Below are 25203 nucleotides of genomic sequence, written 5' to 3'. Positions count from 1 at the left end.
TGCACAGTGTGCTCAGTATTGCTTTCAGCTTTCCTGCTGTTAATGTGGAGGAATTGAGAGAACCGGGCTATTTTAAATGATCCCCTGAACGTTTTTACTCTTACGTTAAATGGAGTCTCTGTCCCTCTGTGTCACTCTTTCTGTCTGTCAATCCAATATCAAACACATCTATCAGCCATGTGTGGGGTGAAATACGTTTCTGTTTACATTTCAAATGGATTTATTACAATTGATTTAGCTGACACTTTTATTCAGCGCAACCTACATAAGTGCATTCAACCACGTAGACACAAACTTAAAAATAGTATATAGTAGTAGAATAAGCGTTCCCAATAACGGGGTAGTAGGGTAAATCTGCAATCATTTCCAAATATATATTTTAACCATTTAAACCGTCTTTCAGTGTATAAGCTTAGTCTTGATAAAAAAGTTCAGTGTCTCAATCTCATGAATTTCTTTAATTGATTTTGAACCAATGAGTAATTGCTCTTTTTACTGCTACAGTGAGTATTCTGAGGAGGTATCGATCACTCCCTGTTATTTCTACTGCTAGGTCTCACAAATAAAAAACAACTTATGTGTGTTTTTGTTAAAACCAGCATCTCAATACCATTGTTGTACCCTAGGAGGATACAATGTGGCATGGAGGTCAAGTGTTATTGAGGCTATGTGTTGTGTGTGTGAATCATACAGCCTATAGTGTGAATACATGAAGGTGTGGATGCATGTGCTTGTCATATAGTATGTTTGTCTTTTAAAATGTTTGTGGGTCCCACTCTCTTTGTCATAATTATCTTACCACTCATCCATCTCAAAACTTCACAGTATATACCAACGCTCTCTCCACATTTTCAATATATCCTTGATAAAAAGAAAAATCAATCCAATAGTGGAGATGTCTCGAACCTGACTATGAAGGATGTCATTTTCCAAACTCTACCATTAGGTGGCACTGTGTATCCATCATTGTTGCAGTGTCAACTGCACATACCTCTAATAACACCTACCACTGCAATACATACAGTATATGAATAACTCATCATTATGTCTATGCGTAAAATGTCGATTTAAATATGTTTTGCCCAAAAGTTATTTGCAGGACAGATTACATGAACGGGCGCGCTGTTGATCCTGTGGAATACACAGCTAAATTCCTGTATAAGCTGCTTAATCATAGGTTTTACATAACATGTTTAACATTAAGCTGAAATAAAATGTTTAGGAGTGTAGCCAATAAAGCCTAAATATACTGTCAGAGCAGTTTACAAAATAAACATGAGCGCTGCACTCAGTAACCTCTGCAGCTCGGTTTGTTTACCTCAAAGTTTTTCTGCTTATTTCTCTACAATTTGATTTTTTTATTTGAATTTTTAATCAACTTTGCCACAAATCAAAGCAGGAATAAGTTCCTCAGGCGGTGTCAAAGCAAGATGTTTTGAAATGACTTAAATAATACAGTTCAACACTCGCTTGTACTTGGAAGTTTTTGGCTTAATATAACAGGGTAGTAATACATAACGTTTTATTTGTTGTGTTTTAGGACTTGGTGTTCACAGCCTTAAGACCGGGCATGATGGGACACACAGACGTGATGATCCACTGTCGAAGCTCCGCCACTTCCACGATGCGGCCCTGCCAACCCACACCTCCACCCAAGTTCCTGCTAGCTGCCACGCCCAGGGTATGTATATGTATATGTGTGTGTGTGTGTGTGTGTTTGTGTGGACAGTTTGTGTGGACAGTTTGTGTGTGTGTGCTGACCCATCCAAGACAGACAAGCCTTTGGGTGGTCGTGGAAAGGGAAGAGGGAAGCGCTGTGCACATTGCCTTTGTAGGTTTTCCACAATGAGCAACTCTTATCTGTGAAGTGTGTGTGTGGTTGGGGTGTGGGGGTGACCGCTGTGGCTTCCCGCTGCATTTAAAACGAACAGACCCTCTAAAAAAAGGGTTTCTTGCTCAGGTTGTTCTCCAGTGGTTAAGCTTCCTCTTCCCCCCCCCCCCCTCCAATATACACACTGCCACACATACACACACTCCAACATGCATAGCCACACACAGAACCTGCTGATTCAGTCAAACCGGCTTGTATGCAGTGGTTTTATAGATCTCTTGGTGGTACATTTAACAGTGTTTTTTAATCTATAGCTCAATTAAAAAGCACTTGAAACATAGCCTCGTGCAGAAAAAAGCAAATGTATTATGTATAAAAAAATGCAAGGTATAAATAATTAAACAAAAGTAATATAATCATGGTTGTTACACATTATCCTAAAAAAACATATCCTTCTCTCCTCAGCACACATTGTTTCCTTTTGTTTCAAACGTGTGAAACCCTCATCTCTCTTTTTCGGTTTCCTAGGTGACAGCAGTTCCCATGGAGCGTTATTGTGATGACCGCAGTGCAGAGTATGAGTGGCGGGTGACGCGCGGCGGGGGGGGCGCAGTCTTCAAACAGTGTTTCCTCTACGGCTCTCCTGAACTTGCCTCGGATTGGCGTGTGAGGTCCAATTCCTTCTACCCACAATGCCCTGGGGGTGTGATGGCCCTCTACCCACGACATGGATGGTCCTACATCCGGATACCTGGTAAGGACTTTGTGTTTTTGTGTTGTGTTAATGTTGTTGATATACTTTGAAGTTAAGATACTGATGGGATGTCTTTATTGGTCAATTGTGCTGTAGCTCACACTGGGGAAAGGGTAACACATAGTGTCTATTAGTAAAAACAATTGGGACTGTTAGTCTATAGCCGCTGCCTGCGTTTTCTTGGGAAAAATGAGTTGAAAATGTTTCAAAAATAAAGGTGATTTTTAAAGCTTATAACTTCAACCCACCTTCACCTTCATTTGCTCGAGTCATATTAGTGTTAAATATTGTTTTCTAACAATCCTAGAGTGTTTTGGTGTAAGTTTATTGGTTGATTTAGTTCGTACAAATAAAGTAGTTCCTAAATTAAACCACTCATAACAAGGTCTGTAGGTTATCTTTTTTAAATGTATTTATATTTTTTGTGCAGGCTAAAGACATGGACATAACAATAACATATAGGAGATGACATTCCCATCTCAGACAAAACCAAAAAACCAAAAACTGTGGGTTATCTTGAGTTACGGATCATGGTACCAGAAAAGAGACATTGCATGTTTTAATTTTCTGAATGTACTGTGTTGGCAATGGGAGTAACGAAAGCCAAATGCCATCTAGTTCCATTATGTTCAAGGGGAGTCATAGACAGTGACACCTTTACTGCTGTTATCTTCAACTTTTGGCAACTCACAAACAAACTAGACTGATGAAAAGCAATTATACTTCAGGTGTACTGTCCCTTTTAATAGAGCTGTTTTATTAACTGCTGGATATCCGGTTTTGACTGAAGGGTGAAAAAGAGGCTCCCGTGGGAGAGTCCACAGAGGCCAGCCTAGGGTCAGCAGTTCAGAGCCGGGCACATCACTCTCCTCCATCCTGGCCTGTCTGTCTGCCAGGCAGCCAATCCCTCACTATCTAATGGAGCTGCCCAGATAAAGGGCTTCTGCACAAGTTCACTCACATTACAAGCGAGTTTCCATTAAGGTGTGAATACCGGTCCGTGTGTGTGTGTACGTGTGCTTACAATCGCTTTTATCAGAAGAGCTTAGCTTGTGGAGTTGAGGGTCAGATGGGGCAGAGTGGGAGCTGATTCTCTGCCAGCGTTCAGAGGACTGATGGATGTCCAGGGTGAGAGAGGCCATTACTGCTTTACAGACAACACTTCCCTTCTCACTGACCCTCTCTACGTCTGATAAAAAAAGTCTCCGTCATGGATTATGATGACTGCTCTCTTTTGTTTATTGTGGCAACAGAAGTTTCTGGCACGGAAATTGGACGTGTGTGTCCTTTTCAGTGGTGGAATGTTATAAAGTACATATACTCAAGTACAGTATACTTGTGTTTTACCTGAGTATTTTAATGCTTTGCTACTTTATACTTCTACCTTACTACATTTTGGAAGCCATTAATGTACTTTTTACTCCACTGCTTCATTTGACAATTAAGATACTAATCACTTTACAAATTCAGATGATTAGCTAATGCAAATTGTATATCAGGATTCATGAAATAAATTAATATTGACGAATAATTGTTATTTTTAATTACAGCTCAGATAAGCTCAACCTTTAGCACCTGTGATAGACACTTGAATGCATCAATAATCATTATCCAGTTATTTGGAGACTGAAATGGGCTATTTTATATATAATGTTTACTTTTGGAACCTAATTTATATTTTGATTTGAATACAAAAATATTGCTTTTATTTAAGTAATATTTTGAATGCAGGATTGAATTAGAATCTTTTCCTTTCTTTCCCCGTACCCATCTGTGTATACATGTGCTTGTATGAGTGTTTGTGTGTAAAAGTGAGAAACCAAACAAGTATTTGTGTGTCTGTGTGAGAACAGTCTGAAAGCTCTTGTGAAGTTATACGGAGGCAGACAAAGCGAGGAAGTTTAGCTACTGGTCATTGTTCAAGTGCTTAGTTAGGTAACACTAATAGAGAGAGAGAGTGTGTGTGTGTGTGTGTGTGTGTGTGTGTGTGTGTGTGTGTGTGTGTGTGTGTGTGTGTGTGTGTGTGTGTGTGTGTGTGTGTGTGTGTGTGTGTGTGTGTGTGTGTGTGTGTGTGTGTGTGTGTGTGTGTGTGTGTGTGTGTGTGTGTGTGTGTGTGTGTGTGTGTGTGTGTGTGTGTGTGTGTGTGTGTGTGTGTGTGTGTGTGTGTGTGTGTGTGTGTGTGTGTGTGTGTGTGTGTGTGTGTGTGTGTGTGTGTGTGTGTGTGTGTGTGTGTGTGTGTGTGTGTGTGTGTGTGTGTGTGTGCGCTAGCGGGTCCACTTAAGGGAACTGTGAGGCACTCACAGGGAGCCCTGAGGTGTATCTCACCTCTCTCCGCACACTCTCCCACGCTGCCCTTTTCACACGCAGTCAAGAGGACAAGCCTCCATCTCTCCGGCCAACGGACAGGACGGGGGCGCTGATCTGAAATCAGTATCTGGCCAAAGCCTCTCAGTCCGTCTGGTCTCCCACTTCTTTCTCAGCCCCAGTAGGAAGGAAGTGACCCAACACTCCGGCACCCGTCCTCCGCTGAACACATTGTTGCCACATCAAGGCCTAGATATGTACAGTAGCTAAGCTGAAGTTTCCCACCCTCCCTCTCCTCTGCACTCCCAGCCCTGCACCTTTCTAGAACAAATGGCAGAGCTGAATAACTGTTTGTTTTGAGCGCCATGGCGTGAGTACGGCTGCCCACTGATATCGACGGAGGAATCTAATCAGAGGACTTATTAAGAATCGGTCCGTAGATCAGGAAAAAACAATTGAGTCTTGGGTCTCAGATTTGTTTGTTTTTTATGTTATTGTGGTAGACACATTTCCCTGGGGAAACTATGTTTTTCATTCAAAAACATCTACTCTTTTTTTAACAGCATTAACTAGAAGATCCTAGACCTTTACCAAGACTGATCCCTGTCTCGAGATGTTGACGTAAAAAGCAATTTGTGTATCTGTTCCAAAACAAAATGGGTTCTTCCTTGGCCCATGTTACAGCCTTCCACTAGATTTTATGATAATTGGGCTTGGAGTTTTTATTTAATATCGCTGACAAACGGACAAACTAACATAAACATAACCTCGTTGGCGGATGTAATAATCATAATTATGTGATACTGCTGCACCTGATCAGAGCGATAGCAAGGCACATGCAGGGTATTATGAGTCAGAAATTGAACCCATGTTACGCATGTATGCAGTAATGTAGTCTTAGCCACCAGGACGCGACAGACCAAGAGGTTTTGACTATAATCAAGAGAGACATTCCAAGCCTTGTTTGTTTGCTATAATGCTGCTGTTCTGTGGTCACCTGTCTTTTGCATTGCGGAAAAACTTGTCGCATACAGACACATTTCATGTCAATAAAGGTTCAAAATCACTTCTGACGGGAAGTCGTTTTGCGTGCTATAGGATTATTTGCAGAACATTCCAGTGTGACACAGAAATAACATCCCCTTGCTGTCTGTGTGGGCTCTGCATCACTTACAGTAATTATAAGGAGCTACTCCGCAAAATGACGGCCTTCTCGCTACAGCGCCAACTTTTGGCTCCTTTTTTGCTAGCTTTATTGCAAGCTGGGAATCGACTGTGCTGTAGAGGAAGATATGTGTGTGAACGGGATGGTAAAGGACTATTTTTGTGCGTCTTGTTTTGCAGCTAGTTTTTAATGACTGTATTTATGTATATCAATAAGACTGTGAGACAGAGAGAGAGTCAGGTCTGGCCCAGCCTACATCAGGCTGTGGGAAATGCAGTTCTGCCTTCCTGTCCCTTCAAAGAAACTCTGCTCTCCAGCAAAATGGCAGGAAGCGTCCCCCGGCCCTCTGATAGACGGGCACACAACAACACAGACGGCCAGCCTCACCACACCACCGTCTGACTCTGCCCTTTTTCAACGTGCATTAAACTGGCACCGGCAACCGTCTGCGGAATTTCTTTTTTGGCAGCATAGAAAAAAACTAAAACCTTCCAGCCAAGTGTGTAAAGGGAGAAGTTCTGACTTCCTTATCCAAGTTATGGCTATAAAAGTGCCCCAAAGTGTGTTCACTGATACTTTAAGAAACTTTGATCCCAAAGTAGACTGAAGGGGGAGACATTAGCCACATTATACTTCCATGAGGATATCTTTGAACATGGAAGCCGAGTTGTATCTCAGCTCACTTTGTCCCTTAGCCAACTATCTTTCATCTGCGGTGTGTGTCGAGTCAGTGCTGGCCGAGAGTAACTAGCAGTGATCTGTCTTAATGACAGAGTTCACCGTGGGCTCCTGTGGTGTGGTGAGAGTCCTCATCAGACTGTCTGTCTCTACCCCTGCTTAACGGCTCCTATAGAACCAAGGGAAGCTTCTGGCATGTTCGTGGAGAGACAGACAGTGATGTATCTGCAAACACATTCCATTTATAAATACATGAACGTAATCCATCACTCATTTTCTGTCAAAAGTGGTCACACAGACACATTTTTCGGGCTTTTTGGAGTGTGTGTTTTTCTTCTCCGGCGTTCTAGAGTGGAGACACTAGAGTGTGTTCTAGTTGCAGACGGAAGTCTTTTTGGGGGGGTTCCATTTGTAAAGCTTCGCTAGAGCAACCAAAAATCTGTTTTTCTGTTTTCCAAAACCTCCCGCTGGCATCTGGCTCTTAGCCGTACTGATGCTTCGGCTGTGAGAAAATTAAGTTTAAGTCCCACATTTTTGTCAATACATGCATAAGCAGCGAAGCAGTGTCGGGCTAATATTTCCATCATCAGCGGCTCCGAACAAGTGTTGCTCATTGACTTATTGATCGCACAGTGTAATGTATCATTATACAGTGAGGAGCTGACGCTAGGTTCGATCGCTCATTCGACCCGCTCTGTGGCCCCCCATCTGTCTCTCTTTCTCACATAACCACCCATCTATCTTCTTTCATCAACTTATTTATTTTTTTCACTCTACGATCTCACTGTCATTCGCCTCGACCCTTTACGATCACATCTGGCCCACTTTCCCTCCCTGGTTGGTGTGGCTCTGCTCTTTGGCTTTTGCAGCAGCAGTAGCAGAGGGGAAAGCACAGGACAGAAGACTGAAGCGGCGTATTAATGGAATTAGCGTCGTAGTTGGTTTGGGAGTATCAGGCGCCAGGCACCAGGGCTGGGCCGGGGTTAATTAGCTGGCAGCAGGCCTCTAATTGGGTCAGGACCGTGTCAGGCCCCTGGCTCTGGCCCTACAGGGATTGGATTACACTGTCGGGGGACAGACAGTAGGGGGAGGGAGAGAGGGTGTACAGGGGGGAGTTTGTAGTAGCAGAGGAGGGAGCTGGAGGGTGCTGTGGATGTGGTAGAAAAGGGGGAGAGAGGAGGGACAGGGGAGTGTAGCCTAATCTGCCGGCAGGAGGTGAGGAGATGGGGAGGGCCGCTGTTTAAGACTGGATTGGATTTAGGTGGGTGTGTGGGGGTAGGGGGGTGCTATGAGAGGGGGGCAGGGCAGGTGGTGAAGCTTGATATGTGTATCCATAGCAACAGCAGAGTGGTGTGACACCACATGGGATTTGCTTGTGTTTTTGGGGTGTGGTCTTAACGCAGGCCTTGTTCTTCGTCAGTCCACAATTAGAAAGTTGTTTTGTGTCCATTTCTGTGCTTTTGAATCCAAATCATAGTTGTTGTCACTTGTGTATTCAAATAATGATGTGCTGTTTTTTATGAGCTGGGCTGAGACCCTTTTGACTTTTCCCTCAGCTATATAAAAACTAATGGTCATTTTGGCATTTTTTTTAAATTTGGTTGTATTTTCTGGAAAAAATTCACCAACCCTGGGCGGCACGAGAGCAAATCCGCAACGCAAAAAATGCTTTAATCAACTAATCCGAACCGACCCTAGGCCGCAAACTTTATGAATTCTAGGAGCACAATTTTCCCGAATGAAGAATGAGACGACATAGATGGACAGGATGCCTAAGTGTGGTTTTTTTTTTTTGCGAACTGAAGGTGGAATGTGACAAATTTAAAAAAGCTCAAGTTTTTATTTTTTAGATTACATTTTTTGTCTTTTTTTTTTAAACAACATTATTGCATCTGGATATCGTCACAGTTAGTGTTGAATTACATTGGGGTCATGTCTTCTCCATCTTGTCTTGTCATGGAAGAAAAGATCTTTGACTATCAAATGTCGAAATCGTTTTCGCAAAAGAAAAAAACACTACTACGTAACACATTTTTACTGAATTTCATATAAACTAAGGTCATTGTATTTAAATCGCCACACGAGTTAGACATATAGACATATCCATTTGAATCCTTCTAAGCTCTCCGTAATTCATGCTACATGTTTAATGCTTCCTGTTTTCTCACATTTATGACCAATGGTCATGAATTTCTCTGCGGCCACATTTAGCTTATACTGTAAGCCATAAGTGTTATGTTGGAATGAGGCAGACCACCAAAGCTCTCCCTAAAACCCAATTACTAATTTTCTTGGCTTCGCTTTATAGGTCATGGCAGCGATATTTAGAAATAAGGATTTTCGGTATGATGCTCTAAATTATTTTGAACTCGGCCACCTCATTCTCTGTAAGCCACATCGCCGGCCTTTAGGGAGTGCGGATAGTCTCAGAGCAACAGTCAGTTTTCAAAAAGGCCTCGTCAGTACTGTTGGATTTCTTGCTTGCCTTTGGCAATGTAGCATCTTCTTTCTGCCAATCATTTCTCGGTCAGCTAAATGCCAATGACTTTCAAATATGTTCAGATCAGATAGTGCCCTCAGCACAAAGATCAAAATGCAAGAATATCAACCGTGTAGTCAAATATCAGAAGGTGGCTGTCTTAAGGAGCTCTACTATTAGGGGTCTCCTTCATAATCCCGGAACAAACAAAAGGATTACCCTGACTGACATGCCTCTTCGTACAGAGATAATAGTATTTAAGTGCTTAATATGGAATTTTCTGATTTAGAATTTACGCCCTTCAAGAATCAGATTAAATACTCACAACATTTTGTCCTCTTTGGCCACAGAAATCCTCCGATAGGGGCTTTAACATGCTTCAAACGTGACATTGGAGACTAGAAGCTTAAATGAAATCTGCTAAACAGAAACAGATTGGCAGTGGTTGAGCAATATCGCCTTATAGAGCATTGGCGTCTTTGCTGAATGTTGGTTTGTATCTGGTTGGTGGGCAGCGTGGCCCCCGCAGCGCTGGTTGGTGCCCTTGACTGAGCAGCAACAGTGGTTATACTGGCACCTGCGGTAAGAAGGGCCACGTCTGATCTTAACCACGACATCACCACCGCCGCCACCGTGCTAATACAGCCTCACTGTAGCCGGAGCCACCACAGACCCCTTTTACTTTCTGTCTGGAACTTTTTCCACATTTCTCACGCTTGCTTCCTTTTTTACTTTTCAATCCTTCCACTTACTTGACGCCAAGGCCGATTATAGGCCTTTGATGGCAGGATGCAGAGTTTGTGTATCTCAGGGACTGCGGTGCGCTGGTCTCTTGGTACATACCGAATTGAGCCACAGCAATGTCAAACAACTGCCTACCTTACAGTACGTCGTAAGTTATGTTGGGTCTGCCTTAGATTTTGTATATTGTCCCTTGCTATTACGGTTTTATGAGTATATTTTATTATCCTACTACAGTATGCCCTCTTTACTGTCTTTTTCTCTATGTTTGAGTCCAAATTTAGTTATTTTACATTCTCTGAGAATGTTAACAAGGAATGACAACAATAGTAAAACGCTTATTCACTATGCCCGCAATACACCAGCTGTCTGGAGCAAAAAACCAACAAAATGAAATAAAAGACATAAATAAAACTGATTCAGACCTCACTCTGTCAGCAAATGGGAGCTCTACGACTGTGACCAAACAGGCTGAATGTGTTTGACATTCTGGCACCACTCCACAGTGACCTGTAGGTGAGCTTTCCAATACCTCCCCAGAGTGTTTCCCCTGTTCATCTGTTCTATTAGTTCCTCTTTAACACCTCTACAGGGCCTGACCTTTTTGGGGGGCTATACTAAAGGGTCACGGGTCAGGGTTCAGCCGGAGTATGCATTAGCATAGAATGCTACTGGTTGAAAAGGGAGAAAGATTCAGTCTCTGAGTTTTGTTGGATCATCCAGAATACTTAGCGCTTTTGATTGTCTTCAAGCAATAATTACATATCTAGGTTTAGCAGACACTGTGGCAGGTAGTCGTGATTTGCATGTGCTTCACGTTTTCTGGCCTTGTTTTGTGGTTTAATATAACGTGATTTGAACTCGGTTGGTTGCCTTACTTTGGCAAAGCAAGAAAATAAGGTGGGGATATATTTATAAGTCCAGGTTTTCACATTACAAAAGGGCTAAGGAACAAGTGTCCCAATTTGAGCGCAATATGGCCGAGCCCTATGCTCCCATAGGGACTCTCTTCTAGCCCCGACCCCGTCACCCGACCCTGGACCTGGCCTTAGGTTTTTTCGTGCTCAGGGTCAGGACCTCTGTTCAAACAACATAGTGTGCCTGTCCCTCGGTCGATGGCAGCCCAGGCCTTTTTCCCATTGTGCCATTATACCAGATGACGTTAATTCCTCATCAGCTGGACATGAAGGGAACCACTTGAACAGCAGACCCAGGGTCAGATTGCTTCCCATTTGAGGGCCAAAGAGCACCTAATGCGATGCTGGCAGTAATGTGACCAAGACCAACTGCCGGGCCTATTTGTTCTTCTTTTGTGCCATTGTTTGAAATGGAGTGCAAATCACGCTTTTCCTCGCAATTTCTCTTTCTTTCTTGTTCTCTCTCCATCGCTCTTGTTCATTCTCACTCTGCGCTCTCATCAGCAGTTCAGTCAATAAGGGCACATGCTTTATTTAAACAATCGGCAATCAGGGACAGATTTAGCAGGATTGATCCAGGGTTGATCCGCTCCAGTGAAAGGGTCTTTATGTAGAGAATACAGTCTTAACAAAGACTTGTATTGATTAGGGAAGAGTTCATAATCTCTGCATTAATTGGGCCTGGCTGTTCCGTATTCTGCCATGTTCGCATACTAAATATTTGCAATATGGGTAAAGGATGTCTTGAGAAGCTTTGATTGCTGATTTCTTTACATAAAAAAGTCCATTATGGTTATATAAAGAGTGCAGCTGGAATGAGTCCTAAAACATGGAAATGAGTGATAATTTTTGGATTTGGGTTTTTTGACAGTTTTTGGTTCTATGGCATAATATACATTGAGAAATATCCCACTCTAGAATTTTGAAGCTTTTATTTTAATAAAAAATACACACTAGAAACTAATCCCCCTTAAGCTAAGTAGTGTTGAAGTGATGTGACCATGGTGTAGTTTGTTTATAGCTGTTAAAACGTTAACTATATTTCTTCTGGCGAATGCATTTACTCTTTAAAACCCTTTGAAATGGTGTTCCTTTGCGAAGATTATTTAGCTGAACAAAACATGTAAGTATCATAAACGTTTGTTTTCCACTGATCTTATTTTCTGCTATAATCCTAAATCCTTTGGAAAAATCGTATTGACTTTTAGTTAGGGGAACCAGTGCGATTCTACATTTTGTGCTACAAAAAAAGTGTCATTTTACTCTGTCTGCAGGTAGTTTTGATCCTCACCTCTCTGACTCTTCGTCTTTTAGATAAGGAGAGCCTGATCACGGACAGTGGCAAGCTCCACACCTTGGATATCCTGTTGAGTCGGCTAAAGAACCAGGGACACAGAGTCCTCATCTACTCCCAAATGACCCGCATGATAGACCTGCTGGAGGTATAACACACACACACACGCACACGCACACACACACACACACACACACACACACACACACACACACACACACACACACACACACACACACACACACACACACACACACACACACACACACACACACACACACACACACACACACACCCTGGACAGTCATTGTGACATGTTCTCTCAAAGCTTTGCTCTATTGAAATGAATGATTAATTAAATATTCAATTTAATTAAAGTACGCAGTGATACACAGTGCACAGACTCCCACAAAAAATCTAGAATTATTTGCTAGATGCATATTAATTCATTACTTTTCATTTAGCTGACACATTTATCCAAAGCAAATCCAAGCCTTTAAGTGCCACGAACAGAAATGATAAGGGTTTTTTCTTTTTTAACACACCTTTAATATGTCGTTTGCATATATCTGTGATTCTCGAAGCCAGTTGTTGAACTGGTCGGCTTCCACTGGCGAGGTATTGAACTCCAGTACCTCTAATCATCCTTCCTGTCCCTCGTTAGTGCTCTGATTAGACGGCTCATTAACAGGTCAGGGCTAATTATCAGGGTCTCATCTGTAGGGGAGGCAGCCAGATGGGAGGGATGACTGGAAGGAGCGAGGAGAGAGGCGAGGTGGAGGGGAGAGGGGGAGATGGGTGTGGCAAGGGGCCTTGGGGTTAGAAAATCTGCAAGAGACAATGGTAGATGAGGATGGAGAGGGGGAGAGGAGATGGGAACAAATGAGGGAAGATCAACACCAATGAGAAATAGTAGTGTGATTCTTTTTTTAAGTCCCTTTAGACAACAATGATGAACAAAACCACTTCATGAAACACGGAAAAGTGGCTTTGTGTTTAAGCTTTAGAAAGTCAGAAGCAATCAGGTTGAAGGTCCCACAGAAAAAACAACAGTGAAAAGCCATTCTGCCCGTAGTCATGTGTCAACAGCCCCGGTACGTAACCTATTGTTGCCTCCTTATTTGTTAGAAACATCGCTATGGAGCCAAAAGCTTCTGGCATGATTTCATTGGGAATTCCTTCCCTGTTCACACGGTGCACTGCCGTTTCCACGGCCAAATCTTTTGATGGTCGATGGACCCAGCCCAGGTGGTTAAGAACCGTCTTCCTGTGTGTCTGGAAAACAGTGTGTGTTAGGCCGTAAGAAAACTGCAACGGTGAGAGTGCTAGATATCTTGGGTACCCTTTCAGCCATTGTCCAAAAACGTTTTGCCAGTAGTGTACTTGTTAAAGTCTTTTTTTAGCTTGAAATGACAAGATATTGCTCCATTTCTTCTTTAGGAGTAGTTACAAATAAAGATCTCATATTAAGTGAATAGTTGGCGTCAAGATTTATAATGTAATATATACAGTGGGGCAAAAAAGTATTTAGTCAGCCACCAATTGTGCAATTTTCCCACTTAAAAAGATGAGAGAGGCCTGTCATTTTCATCCAAGGTACACCTCAACTATGAGAGACAAAATGAGGAGAAAAAATCAAGAAAATCACATTTTTAACATCATGATTTTTAAAGAATTTATTTGCAAATTATGGTGGAAAATAAGTATTTGGTCAATAACAAAAGTTCATCTCAATACTTTGTTATATACCCTTTGTTGGCAATGACAGAGGTCAAACGTTTTCTGTAAGTCTTCACAAGGTTTTCACACACTGTTGCTGGTATTTTGGCCCATTCCTCCATGCAGATCTCCTCTAGAGCAGTGATGTTTTGGGGCTGTTGCTGGGCAACACGGACTTTGAACTCCCTCCAAAGATTTTCTATGGGGTTGAGATCTGGAGACTGGCTAGGCCACTCCAGGACCTTGAAATGTTTCTTAGGAAGCCACTCCTTCGTTGCCCGGGCGGTGTGTTTGGGATCATTGTCATGCTGAAAGACCCAGCCACGTTTCATCTTCAATGCCCTGGTGGAAGGAGGTTGTCACTCAAAATCTCACGATACATGGCCCCATTCATTCTTTCCTTTACACGGATCAGTCGTCCTGGTCCCTTTGCAGAAAAACAGCCCCAAAGCATGATGTTTCCACCCCCATGTTTCACAGTAGGTATGGTGTTCTTTGGATGCAACTCAGCATTCTTTCTCCTCCAAACACGTCTAGTTGAGTTTTTACCAAAAAGTTATATTTTGGTTTCATCTGACCATATGACATTCTCCCAATCCTCTTCTGGATCATCTAAATGCTCTCTAGCAAACTTCAGACGGGCCTTGACATGTACTGGCTTAAGCAGGGGGACACGTCTGGCACTGCAGGATTTGAGTCCCTGGCGGCGTAGTGTGTTACTGATGGTAGCCTTTGTTACTTTGGTCCCAGCTCTCTGCAGGTCACTGACTGGGTCCCCCCGTGTGGTTCTGGGATTTTTGCTCACCGTTCTTGTGATCATTTTGACCCCACGGGGTGAGATCTTGCGTGGAGCCCCAGATTGAGGGAGATTATCAGTGGTCTTGTATGTCTTCCATTTTCTAATAATTGCTCCCACAGTTGATTTCTTCACACCAAGCTGCTTACCTATTGCAGATTCAGTCTTCCCAGCCTGGTGCAGGTCTATAATTTTGTTTCTGGTGTCCTTTGACAGCTCTTTGGTCTTGGCCATAGTGGAGTTTGGAGTGTGACTGTTTGAGGTTGTGGACAGGTGTCTTTTATACTGATAACGAGTTCAAACAGGTGCCATTAATACAGTTAACGAGTGGAGGACAGAGGAGGCTCTTAAAGAAGAAGTTACAGGTCTGTGAGAGCCAGAAATCCTGTTTGTTTGTAGTTGACCAAATACTTATTTTACCGAGGAATTTACCAATTAATTAATTCAAAATCCTACAATGTGATTTCCTGGATTCTTTCCCCCCATTCTGTCTCTCATAGTTGAAATGTACCTAGGATGAAAATTACAGGCCTCTCATCTTTTTAAGTGGGAGAACTTGCACAATTGGTGGCTGACTAAATACTTTTTTGCCCCACTGTAAATGTACAGGAATATACCTGTAGAATCACGATAATTATGTTATCTACTTATCGATATATGAAAATGACATTGATCAGTTTTATGTTTTATTTATGATATTTTCTATGAATTCCAACACCCTCGAATATTCTTCAAATGAAAAATGTATTGAATTTTTTTTTTCATATTTTAAAGGGTGTACTTTTTGGGGGGAATTATTTAATTAACTAAAGTGGTTTTAAAATGACAAAAATATTGTCTACTGTTGTATATATTTGTTCCCAACTTGCTATTATTTTCTGGGACAACAAATCATCCTAGTAGTTATTGTGACAGACCAATCAGATATAACATTTAATCACATTTGTATATGATGCCTAGAGTTTTTGTCATGGTGACTGCCAGTGAGATGGACCAATCAAATATCAGTAATTGAGCATGACGGTGGCGTTCTGCTTGAATGATACAGTTAATCTTCTTCCTGCACCAAAGAGCTCTGTTAAAGTGCCTTTTTTACGGTCTAAGTGACCTCATACAGTAATGGGAGACTGTGACAGCATCTCCTCTACTAATGGACTAAAGAGATCCTCAAGTAAAATGATGTATTCCCCAAATCTTGCTTCACTTTTCCTACATCGTATTATCTGTATCATCAGTCGGGGATGAAAACAGATGGAATTGATTTCCTGAACATGGGACTGTGACTAAGGGAAATAGTGAAGGAGAGGCTGATGCTAATCTCTGTCATCAGCCTCATTGTTGTCGTCGCCAGTCGGCTGCCCGGTTCTTCTGGTGACATCACAGAGTTGGGTGATGGATCATTGAGATCCGGGTGGCCAGAATCTGGCAGCAGCCGATAGTGGAGCAGAACCGCCAAGTCACTGCCCTCCTGCTTGAGTGGTGTGTCTGTGGCTGCTTGGGCGGCTCTTTACTGAACTGCAAGTCAGCGCTTCAGATTACAGTGCTGGCGGGAATGCCCACAATGACGAGGGTATTACAGCCAAAAAAGTCAGCCGCAGATTCTTCTTTATAAAGTGGGATACAGTAACCCATTACGCAATACAAAGCATGGCTGAAAATTGTGATTATTTATAATACATATCGACTATTTGTATTAAATATTTCTGCTACACTGGGATTGTTAATACGATAGAAAAAAACTCTAACTTGTGATGAATGAAGAGTCTGATTAAGGGATCATGGGTAGTGCAGTTTTCTTTATTGTGAACGTTAACTTTGAGGCTCTGGATGGATAGTGTTGCAGATTGTCTTCGTGGTCCATGTTTATGTGGCCACTTACTGATATTAAATCATTTTAAAGAGTACTCAACCATTTTAACATTGCACCCCTCTAACATTGTCGGGCTCATGATGTACACTGTAAAAGAAAAAATATCAAATTAGATGTGGCACAACGAGAGATATCGTAAAAAAAACACAATGCAAACAGGCAGCCAAAAGTTTACTCCTAGATTTGTGTGTGTTAAGGCTGTAGTAGCTTACGTAGCCATCAGCCTAAGCTAAGATGAGGTAGGCTCACGTCTTTCAAACTCAACCCCCCCACCCTTTCCCCCCTCTAAATTGTAGTCTCAACTAACGTTGACTCAAGTGACATCACTTAAGAGAATGATCAGACTTCGCGCAGCTCTATTGGGAGTTAAAAATGCTGTTTTAATATAAACGTTTCCACATATAACTCAGATGTGTAAAATCTTAGGAGTCTTTTAATTTCATTATAGGTTAATGTCATCCATTTTGATAGTTTTCCAGTGCTCGGATGGAAGAATATGTACTGGATGTGTCATGGCATTTAAATACGTTTTCACAAACTGGTTAGAATTGCAATTTATACCTTATAAAGATCTTTTGTTATTATAAAATGTTGGCAATCTACAGTGTTCGCTGGTAAAAGTGTATTGAAAGTGCCACTCCTACGTGTTCTTTTTCTTTTTAAATACTTTTTTTATGAGTTGTCGGGCTGGGAACAGGCTGTGACCGTGCACACTGTGTTCCCAACCTCGGAACAGCAATAAATTCACACTGTGTTTCTAGACTTTGGGGACTGATTCATGTTTAGGAAGTTGAGAACAACCTGGCTGCCACTCTTTTCTTTTTCAAGGCTAGGTTTTAATGCACACCCAAGTTCCAACTATGAAGGTTCAAAAATGCATTTTGAGACTCTAACATAAGCCAGGAAAGAGGAAATGTCAGTGTGCTTTTTTAAACAAAAGCCACTCTCCCAGCATTCATCATTTTAAGTTTGTTGTTGTTGTCAAAAACCACCGCCATAAAGATTCTGTTTAATTAAATGTGCTCTGTAATAAGCTGCTGACAGTTTGTTGAACAAGATTAACATTTCGTCCATTTAAAGGTTGAACTGATTTATAACTTTGCAAGCATTACAAAATCAGTGAAAAACTGCAGAAATAAAGCCTTGTCACTTCTGATTAACACCAACCCAAACAAAAATAGAGGAGAAAATGTGCCAGCTGTTGAAGGTATAGATTTCAGTGGGACACCGGGACTCCACACGCTTTAAATCATGGCAGCTGAAGCTAGCAGAGAATGTTAAACACTATGTTTAAATCTGAGAGGTGTATTTCTGAAATTGTCTGACTATTTAGACCATTTTTGAGATTGGGAAAGGCTGAGAAAGTCTGCAAGAGCAACAATATCTGCAACATCCTGCTGGCAAGCCATCAACTCAACAAGGTTAGCAGCATTATGTGTAGCGCCGTGCTAATGGTCCCTAATGTAGTGTTCACTGGGAGCAGATGGGGCTGATGGGAACAGAGCCAGACACAGGGGAAGAGGAGGGCAGGGCCTGGCGGGACGGAGGCCCCCGAGTGTCACTGAAAACATTGTGTCAAATCATTGATATCAGTGTTAATGGTCGCGAGAGGTGACTCCTGATGTGTGCCAGTGATTGTGGGGGCGCTGACATGTTTGAGTGAAGAGGTCACCGGTTCAGGGCCGCGCTTAAAGAGAGATCAACGTGTCACCTCATCACTGCTGTTGCACTCAAGAACCCCTCCCATCACACAAACACACACACTCTTAGCTTGGCTGACTTTTGGGAGGAATAGAATATCAAATTCTGGCCTTCAACAGTGTCTCCTTAGCCACGGATTGAGGTTTCAAACCCAACAGATATGCATTCGAAATGTGGGATTTTAGAAATTTGGACGCAAATTTTGCTTTGGACAGACATTTTTACTTTAAAGATTAGTATTTCTTGATCCATGAAACTGAATAAGTACAGCTTCAGGGCTGATCTGTTCCTCAGAGGAAGTAGCGGTGCATTTTTAAGAACTTTGGAAAAACAGTTTGAGACAGTTAGTTCCTTCAGGTTTGGACGACAAGAGTTTCACAATACGTAGTAAAGGTGATCCAGGAATATTAAGTTATATACATTTGTAATAAATACCATGCTGGAGTGGATCGAGTTATTTGATTAAAGTCGTTTCAAAGTAAGGTATTCACTGATCGCATGTGACAACTTTGCTATAGCTAACGTTTTCTAATATTTGAGTATCTGGATCTCAACTGGGACTGTACGACGCCGAGTTCTGGCACATTTAAGAGAAATGCAGGGCTACACAAGAAAGGATAAAAAAGAAAAGGTAGCTCCTGTAAAATTATATTTATAGCTGTGTGATGTTTGCCAGCACCCGTCACTCCCTCAGACAATACCACATCATTTTGTTCTTGGTTTTCCTAATTATATAATGTCCCATTTCTCCAGGAATACATGGTCTATCGTAAGCACATCTACATGCGCCTCGACGGATCCTCCAAGATCTCAGAGCGCAGAGACATGGTGGCGGACTTCCAGAGCCGGTGGGTAAAGATGTGTGTGTGTGTGTGTGTGTGTGTGTGTGTGTGTGTGTGTGTGTGTGTGTGTGTGTGTGTGTGTGTGTGTGTGTGTGTGTGTGTGTGTGTGTGTGTGTGTGTGTGTGTGTGTGTGTGTGTGTGTGTGTGTGTGTGTGTGTGTGTGTGTGTGTGTGTGTGTGTGTGTGTGTGTGTGTGTGTGTGTGTGTGTGTGTGTGTGTGTGTGTGTGTGTGTGTGAAACCAAACACTCACTTTTTTACCACTGACTGTAAATCCGACTTTCCGTTTATTGCAGCAATCAGTGAACAGTTTAATCTTACATGCGTATGTCCAAATATGCGTATATTTCCATGCTCTGGTTTACATTAATGTACAGCTTGGAGCCGCCAGTGGTACTCTGGCTATTGTTGGGGGGGGGGTGGGGGGGGGGTTATTGAAGCAGCTTAATGCTAGGGCACATGTTTTATTTCAGTTCTGCTGCCAGACTTAAATTGGTGTGGACATTTCTGGTTCTAACTTAGTTTGTAACTCAATTTTGTGCCATGATACTTTTTAAGGTATGGACTAGTACTGTTGTAATCAATATAATTTCATTTTGTGTGACTTCCTCCCTCTCTGCAGGACGGACATCTTTGTGTTTCTGCTGAGTACGAGGGCCGGAGGGCTCGGCATCAACCTGACTGCTGCTGACACTGTGAGTATTCAACACACAAAAAAACGTCACTGACAAAATATAAAAGCTTAAACAGCATTTATATTTCTAAAATGCATCAAAATACAGAGTACATTTTCAGAAAACGTAGTTTGGGAAGACCTCTGTGACCTCGTGTTCTAGATATTTTTTATCTGGCTAGTTGGTGCATTTCATTAAAGTGTTCCAGACGAACGCTTTATTTTCAACACTATCTTTTCTTTCCTGAACACGATTGTTTTCAGAATGCATAGCAATGAGGTAATGCATCTAATTGCGACCATGAAAGATTAATACTGTTATATGATAATGGTGAAACACGGTATACCTGGATTAAGTTACCAATTCATATTTTCACATCCCAATATATTTTAATAAATAAAATGGTCGCATTACACACCAGACCAGGAGAAGGGAAGCATGCTCCATTATGAATGCTTTCTATCAGTTGAACAACGACCCAGCTTGACTCTCTTGTTTACCCCAATGTTTCATCACTTTCCTTTTTTTCTTTTGGTTCTTTGGTCAATTAATGTATTCTCTTCTTTAGGCATTGGGCCCCAGTATGAGCAATAATCACAAAATATAGCTTGGACATGTTTAATGCTCTATAAAAAAATATCCTGCTTTCGTTTTAACTGGCTATCTTACAACTCACTGCGATTATTTTGTTTAGTTTGTCTGCTTATACCGGGAATTAGACGCAGGTACCTAGCCATAACCATTGCTATGGAGGTCATATAGATGCATCAGTTTTAATTTAAGAACATTTTATAACCAGTCATACTTTCTGAAGGAACTTTAATAAGATGTTGATGTAATGACAATGAGTGCATCGAAGACGGCGGATCACTCATGATGATATAGTCTCTCTGTTTTTATCAATCTGAGCATAACCTCCCTCTGTGTCCCTGAAGCCCTGTTCGAGTGGGATTAGCATGCATGACAACGAGTTGACGTGACTGTTAACACGTTACATCTGCCATGTGAAAGCAAGGTTCATATCCCTGTAATTACTGTCAGGAGATAAAGAGAAGGGGGAGTGCCTGCATTGTGTTGAGCTATTATCACACATGTTGAACCGTTTGGTAAACAATAACAAAAACAGCAGAAAAGTGAAGCTTTTTTAATGTTTTCTTTCAGGTTATCTTCTACGACAGTGACTGGAACCCCACGGTGGACCAGCAGGCCATGGACCGAGCTCACAGGCTGGGGCAGACCAAGCAGGTGACCGTCTACCGCCTGATCTGTCAGGGGTCCATCGAGGAGAGGATCCTGCAGCGGGCCAAGGAGAAGAGCGAGGTCAGAAACAAAAGTGATCATTCATCCAACACACAGAATATGAGGACGGTTGCAACTTGAGAGTTTGAACCCTCTGAACACCGTTTATTCCTTATTCTGGCCTTGTTTATTTACTGCAATACAAATATATTACAGTTTTTCTCAATCGCTAAACCCACTATTTAGAATCAAAATTCCTTTCATCAAACCAACAGCACAGCCATCGAAACAGAAAACCATTTCTCTACAACAGTATACCATTTATCATTGATATCACACAAAATGCAGATGCTAAGCAGTGTTTTGCAAAACAGATCACACAATTCTCTAACTGAAGTTACAATTCTCTACACAAAGATCAAAAATCTTTTGTGTAACTCATGTCTACAAAACAAAAATAATCTTCTCACAGTGGATAACACTTCCTCATAAACTTAGACCAGAGCTACACTAATTGACACTTGATGTGCAAAATATGAACACTTGTTATCAGTCAATCACCCCATTGAAAAAGGTAACTCCATGGAATGTACTGTATACCTTACAGTAATGATGTTACATTGAAAACATTTACATGATAGAATTTGCATGACTGTACTTAAAATATTTGTTTAAATGGTGCCGGTAAAGCTATAATAGTGTTGATATGACTTGCATAGCTCTTTGAGATGTTCATATGGGGAGGATTAGCTATAGCTGATACAACATTTTTACAGTCAGTAATTGTGGTCTTTTCCTTTTTACACATTGAGAAATGTTTTTTTTTGTATTGGGGTGAATTGAGTACTTCACTTCCATGTAAATGAATTGCTCACAGCTGACATCAATGAATTTCCTATAGTAATTGTAATTAGTGAGAATCCTATAAAAGACCTCCCTCACTTCAGTAAGATGTTTGTCAAGGGTGGTGTCGACACGCAAGGAGATATTTCCCACGCTGCCTTGCAAGGGAAGACATACGCTTTGACGTAGATGAGGCTATGTGGCCAGACAGACGGCAAAGAGCAGATCAGTAAAGCTATCTAGATCTCATTCTCTGCTTTACTGCTGATTTACATCATTTACCCATGTTATTTTTTTTCCAGTGTATTGCTATTCATCTTTTGTTTCTGTTACGGCGCTCTACTGAAAATGAGACATACAAACAATGACATAGTTACAGTAACACACTGTTTTTCCTATATGTAAGTTTGTTTCTCCCAACTTGTCAGTTTTCCGTTCAGTTTCCAATATCGATAGCTTGAGGTTTGTGTATTGATGATTATAGTCATTATTTAGTGTGCCACTTAGTAATGACTGTTCAAATAGTCTTTTCATGAGCTGACAAATTTTTGTTTTTGGAGAAGGTATCTGGTTTTGGAAGGGGTATTTTTAGTTTTGAGTGCCTTAGAGCACTTTGCAAGAAATGTATATTGTTATGGTAGAATGGGTTATTATGGTGACCGGAGTTTCAGTTATGAAAACACATTTGTCTCATTAGAGGACAATTTGTTCTGTTTCGATCGACTTATTCTTTTTTGTGACCAGTATTTTCAGTTTTGGTCATGTAAGTGCATTTTGCAAAAGATATTCAGAGTTATGGCAAGTGTGTTTCTGTTTAGATGGCTATGTTCTTGTTTTGAAGAAATGAATTTTGATTCTAAATAGTGGGTTTAGCAATTGAGAAAAACTGTAAACCTCTATGGAAACAGCATGACTATGGCTAGAGGCAGAGGGAAATTACAACAAATATTTTTGTCCATCCATTTTTACCTGCAAAATTTCAAATGAGACGTGTAAAATATAAGGATTTTTATGAAACATCACTATTTTAGAGCTCAGATTTTGGTCATGTTTCCTGACCTCACCCGTCACACGTGATACTGTTCGAGGACAAATCGAAAAAATTACCAAATCCAACGATTATGTTATTGTTTACCGTTTCTGGCTATGATTAATTGTGTATGTATTTTTTTTTTTAAACTGCATCTCCAACCTGCTGAGTCGTTTTGGAGTTAAACCATTTAAAAACACATATAAATCATACTGCAGTTAAGATTTAATTACAGAGTTTATTAATAGATCATTTCTTTGTGTAATAAGATCCAAAGGGTGGTGATCTCAGGAGGAAACTTCAAACCCGACACACTGAAACCCAAAGAGGTGGTCAGCCTGCTGCTGGACGACGACGAGCTGGAGAAGAAACGTGAGGCATCTTTTTCTTGATTGGCCGTTTTCTTTGGACAAAAGCTAACGTCACAACTAATATACACGGGGTCTTCTCCTGCAGTGCGTCAGAGACAGGATGAGAAGAAGCAGCTGGAGGAGTGCAGCAAGGTGAAAGAGCGCAAGAGGAAGCGGGAGAAGTACGCTGAGAAGGTACAGTTCAACACGACCAGCAGGAGGGTGGTAGAACGAAGAGACAGGATGTGTCAAATGAAAAGAAAGGATAGAACAAATGTGGAATGTCAAATGTAAAAAAGGCTTGCTTATTGGAGGGAGAGAAGGATCGTGTTTATCATATAATTCAAGGTTTCGTTTTTTTAAACAAAAAGTCTGTGTTTTGCGGTATTTTAGTCTTATCAAGTACATTTTTTTGAATATTTTTTGTCAATGAAAACATGACATTTTCATCTTTTTCAATCACGACATTATGTGAAACCTTTAAGTTAATCTAGCCAAAAATATCTCAGTAAATCTATAAAAAATATGAACAAAAAATAAACAAACTTTTGTATTTTTGTCAACAATGTTGCATGTTTATACGCCAGAGTTTAATGACATTACATTACACGGAGATCTGGCCTGAATTAGTTGAGTTATCTAGCTTTGGAATAAATTATTTGACTGGCCAGCCGGATACTAAAGGATGTGAGATTTAGTTACGACAAGAAAAAAGGAGGGGTTGTAAAATCGAACAGACGCTAACCTGGCCTCTCGCCTGTTCTTAACCAGCATAAGAAGAACGAGGAGACGGAGAACAAGAAGAAGAAGGAGGTGAACCTGGTCATCTCTCACAGTCACTCTGCAGACAACTCCAACCTCTCTGCTGACGGAGACGACTCCTTCATCAGCATGGACATGGACTCAGCCATGCCCAGTCCTTTTAGTGAGGTGAGGAAGTCTGGTCGGAAACACACAAGGGAGTGAGTGAATGTCTAGTGAATGGCTTCTCCATTAGGATCCAAAACTGTCTCCTCTTAATGTGGTTTGGTTATTAATTATGAATTCCTTTCTATCCTCTTATCTGCTCTATATCCTCTATTCTGCTTTGCTTCCTTGCTCCATTCTTCCTTACTTCCTTCCTTATCCTTCCTATTCCTTGCATCGTTCCTCTTATCGTCTCCTTTGCTGTACGGCCCGGTTCCCTTACTTCCCGCGGTGTTGACCCCCAGCCTGTGTGTGTGTCTGTGTTGGCTCCTCTTCCCGGACAGATCTCCCTGAGCAGCGAGCTCCAGCCCGGCTCGTTGCCCCCGGACGCCGACGCCGACGAGAGCAGCAGCGACATGCTGGTCATCGTGGACGATCCGGTGTCCTCGGCGCACCAGTCCCGCGCCACAAACTCCCCCTCCTCAGTGTCCGGATCAGCCTCCGACAACATGAATGGTGAGGGAACCAGTTGGCCGAGTTTGACTTTGATGAAGGGAGTGGAACAGTTCACTGTTCGTGCCTTATTTTAGGAGCTACCAGAATAAACGGAAATGTGATACTGGCTTGTCAGTGACACAAGAAATACACTTTGGTGAGATTAGGGCTAGTACTTGAAATTCAATGTGGTGTTCAGATTTCAAGATTTTTTCAGTGCTAGAAATTGTAAATGCATAAGATAAATTACTATCTTACTGCATAGTTATTAATAAAATGAGCCTAATTGCTTTTGTGAATTAAAACAGCTGGACTGTGCTTGAAAGGGGCCTGAATTTGACTTGAGTAAAGGTGTAGGAACTCTGTCAAGAAGACCTTATTTTACTTTGCCAGCTTGTTTCTGTAAAATGTATATGAAATCTTCGTACCGTGCCTTGTGGAGCTCCAACCGTAAAACGCTTTTTGGTATGTCCTATTGTGTAATTGCTGTTTAATTATACAATTCAATTATATTAGAAGAGGAATAATTGGGAGGGATGAAACCCTATTTAATGGACACACATGCAGAGCACACAGCT

The 25203-nt window shown here is 41.5% G+C and overlaps 1 protein-coding gene across 1 annotated transcript in view; it reads left to right on the top strand.

Moving 5' to 3' along the window:
* ino80 (INO80 complex ATPase subunit) overlaps window positions 1–25203 on the top strand; it is a 50555-nt gene that overhangs the window by 15055 nt on the left and 10297 nt on the right. The window contains exons 22-31 of the mRNA XM_079645271.1: window positions 1541–1681; window positions 2360–2585; window positions 12184–12311; window positions 19003–19097; window positions 19711–19783; window positions 20924–21082; window positions 23144–23246; window positions 23331–23419; window positions 23996–24154; window positions 24475–24646. Coding sequence (XP_079501397.1) covers window positions 1541–1681; window positions 2360–2585; window positions 12184–12311; window positions 19003–19097; window positions 19711–19783; window positions 20924–21082; window positions 23144–23246; window positions 23331–23419; window positions 23996–24154; window positions 24475–24646 — 1345 coding nt within the window. The remainder of the gene's footprint in view (window positions 1–1540; window positions 1682–2359; window positions 2586–12183; window positions 12312–19002; window positions 19098–19710; window positions 19784–20923; window positions 21083–23143; window positions 23247–23330; window positions 23420–23995; window positions 24155–24474; window positions 24647–25203) is intronic.

Source organism: Notothenia rossii (genome assembly GCF_949606895.1).
Source record: "Notothenia rossii genome assembly, chromosome: 8".
In the NCBI taxonomy this organism is placed as follows: Eukaryota; Metazoa; Chordata; class Actinopteri; order Perciformes; family Nototheniidae; genus Notothenia; species Notothenia rossii.
Note: the sequence above shows the minus strand (reverse complement) of the source record. Positions and strands in the feature narration are given on the sequence as shown.